This window comes from Sceloporus occidentalis, unplaced genomic scaffold, assembly GCF_023333645.1.
Source record: "Sceloporus occidentalis isolate IW3139 unplaced genomic scaffold, rSceOcc1.0.p SCAF_1, whole genome shotgun sequence".
NCBI classification, from domain to species: domain Eukaryota; kingdom Metazoa; phylum Chordata; class Lepidosauria; order Squamata; family Phrynosomatidae; genus Sceloporus; species Sceloporus occidentalis.
The window spans coordinates 3,275,990-3,286,765 of NW_028316981.1; the positions used below are offsets into that span (position 1 = coordinate 3,275,990).

Consider the following 10,776-nt stretch of genomic DNA (forward strand, 5'->3'; position numbering starts at 1 on the left):
TGCTGGCATCTGTATGGTTTCTCTCCTATGCAGACTCTCTGACGAGACACAAGGAGTGAACTCCAAGCAAAACATTTTCTTCACTTCTGGCATTTGTATAGTTTCTCTCCTGTGTGGACTCTCTGATGACTTACAAGGACTGACTTGCGAACAAAACATTTTCCACACTGCTGGCATTCATATGGTTTCTCTCCAGTATGAACTCTCTGATGAGTCACAATCATTGACTTACGATTAAAACACTTTCCACACTGCTGGCATTTGTATGGTTTCTCTCCTGTGTGGACTCTATGATGAGTCACAAGGTCTGTCTTATGAGCAAAACATTTCTCACACTGCAGGCATTTGTATGGTTTCTCTCCTGTGTGGACTCTCTGATGCTTGACAAGGTGTGACTTATCAGCAAAACATTTCCCACACTGCTGACACTTGTATGGTTTCTCTCCTGTGTGGACTCTTAAGTGCAACCCCAGATGTGATGTTTGAGCAAAAGATTTTCCACACTGCTGGCATTCATAAGGTTTCTCTCCTGTGTGGACTCTCCGGTGTCTCTCAAGCTGTGATTTGTGAACAAAAGCCTTTCCACACTGCTGGCATTCATAAGGTTTTTCTCCTGTGTGAACTCTCAAGTGTCTCCTAAGGCTTGATGTCTGAGCAAAATATTTTCCACAGTGCTGGCATTTGTATGATTTGTCACTTGTATGGCTTCCCTGATGAACCACAAGGGCTGACGTGTCAGCAAAACCTTTCCCACCCTGCTGGAATTTGTATGCTTTCTCTCCTGTGTGGACTCTGTGATGAGTCATAAGAGCTGACTTGTCAGCAAAACATTTTCCACACTGCTGGCATTTGTATGGTTTCTCTCCTGTGTGAACTCTCTGGTGTATTTGAAGGTATGACTTGCGAGCAAAACATTTTCCACACTGCTGGCATTTGTGTGGTTTCTCTCCTGTATGGACTCTCTGGTGTCTTATAAGCTGTGATTTGTGAGCAAAGCATTTTCCACACTGCTGGCATTTGTATGGTTTTTCTCCTGTGTGGACTCTCAAGTGCTGCGCCAGGTGTGGCCTTTGAGAGAAACACTTTCCACATTGCTGACATCCATAAGGTTTCTCCCCTGTGTGGACTCTCAAGTGCTTCCCCAGGTGTGACTTTTCAGCAAAACACTTTCCACACTGCTGACATTCATAAGGTCTCTCTCCTGTGTGGAATCTCTGGTGTCTCTCAAGCTGTGACTTGTGAGCAAAATACTTTCCACACTGCTGGCATTCATAAGGTTTCTCTCCTGTGTGGACTCTCAAATGACTCCTAAGGCTTGATGTCTGAGCAAAACATTTCCCACACTGCTGGCATTTGTATGATTTATAGCCTGTATGGCTTCCCTGATGAACCACAAAGGTTGACTTGTGAGCAAAATATTTCCCACACTGCTGGCATTTGTATGGCTTCTCTCCTGTGTGGACTCTCTTATGAGACAGAAGGTGTGCCATCCAAGCAAAGCATTTCCCACACTGCTGGCATTTGTATGGTTTCTCTCCTGTGTGGACTCTCAAGTGCTTCCTCAGGTATGACCTTTGAGCAAAACACTTTCCACACTGCTGGCACTTGTGTGGCTTCTCTCCTATATGATTCACAAGGCCTCCTGTAAGGGTCAAGGACAGACAAGACTGAATCTCAGCAGTCAGAAAGGACAGACCTCTAGGAACAACAAGAGCTAATCCAGCTCAAGAAGGAAAAAAACATCAGAAAGAGGAGCTTTTATAAACAAGGACCTGAGCTGGTTCACACCAGTTCCCCTAATGCAGTTGTAAAAATTTGTCAGGTCACTGGCTGCCTCTAAATATGTGAGGCAGAGATGAGAATGAGATGCCAAAGGTGAGATGCTAAAGCAATGCAGATGAGTGTCGGGGCAGGTAGGAAATTCAGAGAGGGGAGGAGGAAATGGAGAGCAATCAGGTATGTGGGAGCAAGGAGAATGGGGAGGCAAAGCAAAGCAAAGCTAGACGCATGTGCCAGTTCATCTGCAGGAGACACTTTGAACTGTACTGTAGCCAAATGGTGTGGTGGCTAATTAATAGAGGAAGGGTAGCTGAGGCTGTTAACACTGGACAAGACATGCTGTTGCTCTTGGGGTGGTGGTGGTGGTGGTGGTGGGGAGAACACAGATCTCTCCTTGTCCCAGTCAGGAGCTTTACTTGTATGTGTACACATCCTCATACACACTTTTGAGCAAAAAAATAAAATAATAATAAATAAAAAACAGTTGTTAATTGTTTGGACTGACACCATTGGACCTGAGAACTAACCAGTGCCCTGAAGACCACTGCTTTCTGGTCCTATTCTAGACTGTCCCAGAGGTACCTTTTATCCACACAATGTTGAACCTCTCAGTGGCATTTGATACCATCAAGTATGATATCCTTCTGGAATGCCTGCAGGATTTGGGAATAGAAAGCACTGTGCTTCAGTGGTTTCGGTTCTTTCTCTCAGACAGGTTCCAGATGATGATGCTTGGGGACAGCTGGTCCTCAAACAAGGAGCTGTTATATGGCATGGCACAAGGTACCATCCTATCCACAATGCTATTCAACATCTACATGAAACCTGTGGAGGCATGGGTTAGGTGCTATGAGTATGCTGATGACAACCAAATACAGTGGCATCACGGAAGGTAAACGTTGGAATGACCTACCGGAGGAGATCCGTCACATAACATCTCTTGAGGTCTTTAAAAAAGCCATCAAGACGGATCTCTTCCGGCGGGCATTCCCCAACTAATACATGGGCCCTCTCCACTGTCCCACAACCGTGCCTCCTTGACTCTCCCTTAAATCACTACATTGTAATGGGGATTAAATTTTATTGTAATTTTTAATGCAATTTTAATAATTGATTTGTATGCTGTTGTATTTTAATTGTGGGTTAGGGGTTGTGTTATTATTTTACTATGTTTTATTCTTGATTGTAACCCACTCAGATCCTCCGGGGAGAGGCGGGCTATAAATATATTATTATTATTATTATTATTATTATTATTATTATTATTATTACATCAATATTAAAATGACTGCCAATGAGTTTCCAGGCAAGGTACAAGAGTTGGTTATTACTTTAAGTTCTATTTGGGGAGAAAGGCAGGATAAAAAAATATACAAATAGAAAAGTCTGAGCAGGGGAGATGGCTGGACTGAGAAAATCATGCAAAGCTTCATGGCTGAGTTGGAACTGGGACAACCATTTTAGTGAGGGTGAGGCTAATTATGGCACAGACCATGAACTGCTCATAACAAAAATCAGAGTTAAGCTGAAGAAGAATGCAAAAACCGCCATTATACCAAAATATGACTTGAATAACATTTCAGATGAATTCAAGGACAATGTAAGAAACAGATTTCAACTATTGAGTATAACTGACCGAGAACCTGAAGAAAGGTGGACAGAAGACATAATTAAGGACAAATGCAAGAAAACACTAACAGTGGCTAAAAAGAAAGTTAAGAAACAATGGATGACAGATGAAAATAGTGCAATAATAGAAAAAAGAAAAGGGAGATAGGAACAAAATCAGAAGTATGAACACAACTGTCCAACATCTACCATGCACAGATAAGGAGAAATACTACAATGACCAATGCAGAGAAATAGAAGACTACAATAAAAAGGGAAGAATGAGAAGCCTCTATCAAAAAATCTGAGAAATTAAAGCCAAGTTCAAACAAAGGGCAGGGATGCTCTTTGGAGAAAAAAGGAGCATAATATAGGAACAAGAAGAAATAAAAAGATGTTGGAGGCAATATACAGAAGAGTTATTCAAAAGAGATGAGGGAATGAATGACATTTGGAATGAGGAACCATATGAACCCCAAATTCTAAGAGGTGAAGTGGAATAAAGGAAATGGAAAAAAATAAATCACTGGGAACAGATTATATCCCAATTGAACTGCTACAATGCCCATAGACAGATGCAACTTTAGTACTAGCTGAAATATGCCAACCAATATGGAAAACAAAGAGGTGGCCAACATGAAAGGCTGTGGAACACGCTTAAAACATGGGGGTGCCACTACATCTGATAGTCCTGATGAGGAATCTGTACCAGTGACAAGAGGCCACCGTCAGAACAGAATTCAAAGAAACTGAGTGGTTCCCAATAGGCAAAGGGATCAGACAAAGCTACTATCACCCTACCTGTTTAACTTATATGCTGAAAATATCTTAAGAAAAGCAGAATTAGAATGAGAAAATGGAGGAGTTAAGATAGGAGGAAGCAAGATATGCCAACGACACCATAATATTTAGCAGAAGACATTCAGGAATTGGAACAGTTAACAAGAAAGGTCAAAGATGAAAGGACTGATGCTGAAGAAAACAAAAATAATGACTATGGAAGACTTACATAAATTCAAATTACACAGTGAGGAAATTGAAATGGTCAAAGATTTCTTGTACCTAGGATCAAACATCACTCAGAATAGAAACTGCAGTCAAGAAATAAGAAGAAGACTAGGAATGGGAGAGGAAGCTATGAAAGAACTGGAAAAGATACTGAAAAGCAAAGACAAACAACTGAGCATTAAAGTCAGAATTGTTCAGGCCATTGTATTCCCAATGACAATGTATGGATGCAAGAACTGGACAGCAAAGGAATCACACAGAAAGAAAATCAACTCATTTGAAATGTGTTGCTGGAGAAGAATACTTAGGACAGTGGGGACAGCCAAGAATACAAACAAATGGGTTCTTGAACACATCAGACCAGAGTGCTCCTTGGAAACTAAAATTATCAAGTTGAGACTATCATAGAAGGCATGGTTCACTAGAAAAAAACAATGATGCTAGAAAAGGTAGAGGAAAGAGAAGAAGACCACAAACCAGATGGATAGACTCAACCAGGGGGTTATGAGCAAGGGCTTTCAAGATCTGAGCAAGGCTCAGGATAGGGAGGATAGGGATACTTGGAGATGTCTCATCCACAGGGTCGTCATGAGTCATAACCTACTTGAGGGTAGCTAACAACAACAACACAGGCTTCAAAAAGCCCCTAAGTCAGAGATGGGCAAGTTTTGAGAATTTGGAAACATTCTGGACCCCCAGGGGATCCCACTGGGCACTCCCTCACTCATTGTAACCCCAAGAGAAAAAGAAAAATGTTTTCCTCTTCTAAATATCTCCCAGTCTCATTTAGGGAAAGTGGGGCAATTTTACCACTGTTAGGCCCTCTCTTAGCCATTTTAGGGATAGGAGAGACCTTGTTCCCAAGAGGATGTTGTATGGCATAGAAGAACTGAAAGAGGGGCCAGAAACTTAGAAAAATTGCTTACAAATGTGTTAAAGGGTATTTGAGGGCAAAAAGCATTAACTGCCATGATTCCTTCCTATGGAAACCTAGAATTGGCAGTTTAGGGAAAAGTATTGAGAATCCTCAACTGGTGAGGCCTCACTAAACTACAAATCCCAAAATTCCACAGGATGCTATCATGCAATTAAAGTGGAATCAAAGTGCTATGAAAGAAACCTCCATGGAAAGGGCAATGGATTCAGATTTCTTACCCAGAAAGGACACATTCTCATAGTTTTCTATCATAACATCCCAGTACAAAGATATTTGGTTCTCATCCAGCAAGTTCCATTCCTCTTTCGTGAAATACACAGCCACATCCTCAAAGGTTACCTGCAAGAAAAAATAGTCCTCATCCAAAGAGAAATTGATCAGATTGGAGGAAAATACATGGTGCCTCCCAACAGGGTTTGATCCTTCAGAATAAAGACAGATGCTTTTAATTACTCCCCCCATGTCTTTTCTTTATCCCACACTGAAGAAAATCTTATCAGGAAGAGAGAAAAAGTTACAACCTCATTACAACCTTGTTCCCTGATGAGCTAGCTTTCTCCTCTGAAGGGAGATTCTGTTTTAACATGTGGCAGATTTTCCACATAGATCCTCCCAATCTGCATTACTAGCTGGAATGTTTCCAGGGCAGCCTTGACCAATCTAGTGGGCTGCTGATGTTTTAGATGCTTATTCCTGATATTTCCAGCTATCTGGATATAGTAGATGAATTATCTTGACACCTAAGGCAAGGGATATCACAAGGCTCTTGTGCCATCTCTGCAGTTAAAATAAAAGAATAATTACTGCCTTTCATGATGGTTCAAGACCGCTTACCTGAATCATCTGCCTCCCTCCACCAAAGTGGTGACACAAATCCTGCCTAAAAGTAATGACTTCAATGATAACACAGGGACAGAACATCTATTAATTCCCTGCATCTTCAAGAATAGTGCATGAGGGAGAAGACAAAACATCAAACCAACTCCTTGATGAACTAGCTTTCTCACGAGGAGATTGTATATCAGATATGAGCTTTTTCCCACATATGTCTTCCCAACATCCACTGCTAACATTCATGCATCTAGGACAAACTTGCCCAATTTTGCAGATGTTTTGGATTTACACTTCCTGGCACAGAAGCAGAAAACAACTCAAGGATCTCTTCACATTCCTGGCAGCAAAACCTATGAACAGCTAATTACACAATTAAAAGCTGCCTACCTCCACCAAAATGGGGAACCTAACCTGCCTAAAAGACATGGTTTTAGAGCAAGCCCTGCAGACAAGCTTGAGGCCTTAAGCCCAGTCCCATCATTCCAGCCCTGATTTGCTGGGTGGGGAGAAAGGAAAGATAAGATGGCAGGAAACAATAATCAACTGAGCCACTGAACAATAGAGGAAGGCACCTGGCCATCCATCATATCCCAGACTGACAAACCCAGGATCCAGTTCATGGGAGGGAGAAATGAACAACACTCTGGGAGAGAATCATTTTACCCTTGGTATCAACTATATGGGACCCTCTGTTGCAGAACCATCCCAATGGCTCCATTGCAAAGGAGGAGGAGGTGAAGGCTAACCTGTTCCAAAGGCATCTTTCCTGCAGTTTCTTCCATGGAGGAGAAATTCAGTGGAAACTGTCTTCTCCCTGTTTGGAGACCAGGCAGGCCTATCCTGGGCCTCTGGTCACCTGCAGAAGGTACAAAGGAAGTTGTTTCACATGTGCACACATTTATGCTGTCTTCCATGAACCACCAAAAATGGGTCCAAAAACAAATGAGGCCTGAATTTTCCCTAAGACAAATGATTAAATTGAGGCTGTTATACTTAAGACACATCATGAGATGACATGAGTAACTGGAAAAGACAGTGATGGTCAGTAAAGTGGAAGGCAGCAGGGAAAAGGAAAGAACACACTACAGGTGGATTGAGTCAAGGAAGCCAAAATACTGAGCCTGCAAGAACTGTTTGAACCTGTTAACAAGAGGGTCTCTAGGGGGTCATTCTCTCATAGGGTTGCCCAAGGCAGAAGACAATCTGACAGCAATGAACAAAAACAGATGGCTCTTCTCTTGGATTCCTCTTTTTGTCAGGTTAAAAAAAACCACCCAAATATAATTCTCTCCCCATGCTAGCAGGATTATGCATAAAATTTAGCCCTCAGGCTAGTGTGAGAATCTTGTAACCCTCTACATGTTGGCAGACTACAACTCCCAGCACCTCTCATTTATTTGTTATGCTGCCCAAGAGGCAGGTGGGAGTTGCGGTTCATCAACATCTGGAGGGCCACAGGACACTCACCCAAAGGCAAAGAAAATAAACTGTATGCAAATGAACAAAGAGGCAGACCCTGGTCTTCTTTTAGCTCAAAAGATCCATAGGTAGTTATACACACCCCTCCCAATAGCCATTACTGTCTCTAAGCCTCCCTTAGAAGGGAGTTGGGTGTCAACCAATTGGCTGTTATTTATCCAGCCAAAGTGTTTTTACATGGGATCATCTTTCCAGGTCCTGCCAGGGATAAAGATTTATGGTTTGCAGGAATGATGAGAGAGAGAGAGAGAGAGAGAGAGAGGCAGAGAAACTGTCATCTTCAGCCTCTCTTTGTCCTCCAATGTCTTTTTAGATTGTAAGCCTGAGGGCAGGGAATTGTCTAATTAAAAAGACTGTATGTACAGCGCTGTGTAAATTTACAGCACTTTATAAATAAAGGTTAATAATAATAATAATAATAATCCAAGAGTTAAATAAAAAGCAAGCTCAGCTGGGGAGGAAATGTTAATGGAGGGAAAGGACAGAAGCTGGCACTCTTTTCCCATTTCCAGAAGGAAAAGCTGGAGGAGGCAGGAGAAGGAGGTCAGGGGAAAAGAAAGGGGGGTGATGATGGCAGAAAGGGAGACACTGCAAATGAGCTTCTTAAGGAGAGCAAAACAGGAGTGCCCTGCTTTTTTTGGTGGGGGCTCTCCTTCTTCCCTCCCCCCCAAAGCCCAGTTTAGGATGCCTCTTCCCAATGCTTCCCTTCACCCCCTTCTCTTGTGTCTGCTGCACCCGCCCTCCCTCCCTCCTTGCCAAGGGAGCACCTGGCCCTCTCTCCTCCCTTTGGGCTGCACTCTTTCCCTCTTCTCAGCTGAAGTCCCTTTCCCCTTAGAACACCCTCCTCTCCTCCTTCCTTCCCTCTGGCATCTAGGCTTCCTCCAGCCTCCCACTCCCCCCCATCAAAGCACTGAAAGGGGAGGGTGGGAATCCCAGCCAGGCTGGGAAAGTGGGCACTGGGGGGCCTTTCCTTGGGTGGGGGGTGAGAGGGGATGGATCCTTGGGGCACCCCTCCTTTGTGCTCCTTTCTGGGCCGCAGACTCACCTGGTTGGGCACCAGCAGCCGGGCGGCAACGAAGCCCTGGAATGAAGGAAACATAGTTACAGTTCAACATGGCTTTATAATCTTGTCTATTCTGGTGAGACGCATTTGTCAGTTTGCTTTAGGCTGTAGGTTTCTCACTCTCCCATTGCATTTCCCTTCAGTGTCTGTTCCCTACAACTGCAGAGACAGCTAAGCGAATCTATCTGTGTCCCAAACCCAACAAAAGCCCAAAGGCCCCTGGGCGCCTTCACAGCTTACATTGCTGCCACACAGCAGATATAAAGCAGCTTAGACACCACTTTAACCGCCATGACTCAAGGCTATGGAGTTCTGGGATTTCAGAAAGTTCTGGCGCCCCACAAAACTACAAATCCCAGGATTCCACAGCACTGAGTCAGGTCAGTTAATGCTTTGATTGAGAGTTCCTGCATGGCAAAAGGGGGCTGGACTGGGTGTCCCTTCTTGGGGTCTCTTCCAGCTCTATGACTCCCAAAAGGGGGCCCTTCCCCCTCCCTCTCGCCCGGAAAGCGAATCTGGGGGTCCCAAATCCCCCCCCCTTTTACCTTCCTCCTTCCCTTAACGCCTCCTCTTCCCCTCCAAGGAAATCCAGGAGGAACCTTCCGCCCCTCCGGAAATGAGGTCATGGGCACCATTCCTCTCCTTCCCCGACACGAGCACTTCCTGCCTCTCTAGGAAGTGGACCTCGCTGCTCCTGGGAGCACGCCAGCCTCTCTCTCCTTTGCCCCTGAAAGAAGAAGACGGCAGTCGGCAAAGGAAGGGCAGGCAGAGGCCAGAAGCGCCTCCTGAAGTAAACTGAACATTCCCATTCATGGGGACCATGATGATGATGATGATATAAAAATAATAACCATAACAGTAATAATAAATTAATCATGATGATGATGATGATGATGATGATAAATGCATCTGAGGAAGTAGACAAGTCTACAAAAGCTCATAATAATAATAATAACAATAAGCTAATAATCATAATAAAATGCATCTGAGGAAGTAGAGTGAAGTCTACAAAAGCTCATGCTGCCTACTTCCTTCTTTCATTGAGTCTCAAAGGTGCCACAAGATCTCTCCACATGCTGATTCTACAGACTAACATGGCTATATCTTTGAATGATGATGATGATGATGTGTGTTGGACCAGGACACTGGAGAGCAGGGTTCAATTCCCACCTGGGCCATCAAACCGACCAAGAGACCTTGGGCAAGTCACACTCTCTCAGCCTCAGAGCATGGCCAAAGGGGGAGGACGCATTGCAAAGTACAGTTAACACCCAAAAGCCACAAAATAGTGGTATTCAGCTAGGGTTGCCATAACTGTCAACCTCCAAACCAGAACAAATGTAAAAAAATGTAGGACAAATTTAGCCCCAAATGTAGGACATATTTTTAAATGGAGGGCACATGAAAAATTAATAATTTAAAAAAGCATTAATATAAACGCATGTTTCTTAGGCATGCTCAAAATGGAGGACATTTTGGCATTATTCCTAGACAGATGGCAGAAATGTAGTGACATGGAATCCTAATGAGAAGGGACCGCAAGGCCAAGCAGCCCAAGCCCCTGCTTGCTATGCAGGAAGACACAACAAAGCCCTCCTTAAAGATTTCCATCCAACCTCTGTTTAAAGGCCTCCAAAGATGGAAAGCCCACCACCCTCAGAGGCCCTCTAGCCCACGGTTGAACAGGTTTTACAACCAAGGAGTTTTTCCAGAAGACATCACAGCCCTGTTCGAACACTGCCTCACCACAAGCTATTTCCAGTGGGACAAGGGATTCTACGAACAGAGAGATGGGCTAGCAATGGGAAGCCCTCTAAGCCCGGTGATAGCAAACTTTTACATGGAACACTTTGAAAAGCAAGCCCTAGAAACAGCACCGAAAAAGCCCACAACTTGGTTCCAATACATGGATGACACTTTCACCATCTGGAGCCATGGAGAAGAAGACCTGGCTGTATTCCTGAACCATCTGAACAACATCCACCCCAACATCCAATTCACTATGGAAAAAGAAAAGGAAGGAACACTGCCATTTTTGGAAGTCCAAGTCATCCTCAAACCGAACCAA

At 43.8% G+C, this 10,776-nt stretch overlaps 1 protein-coding gene across 1 annotated transcript; it reads right to left on the minus strand.

The window, feature by feature from the left end:
- LOC149320394 (uncharacterized) lies at nt 1-8,288 on the minus strand. Its single transcript, XM_089501032.1, has 3 exons — nt 6,913-8,288; nt 5,551-5,671; nt 1-1,642 (listed from the first exon to the last, which is right to left on the minus strand). Exons 1-3 carry the CDS (start codon nt 7,171-7,173, stop codon nt 81-83), a joined length of 1,944 nt encoding a protein of 647 aa, XP_089357158.1. The 5' UTR covers nt 7,174-8,288; the 3' UTR covers nt 1-80.
- Nucleotides 8,289-10,776: the final 2,488 nt, after the last annotated feature.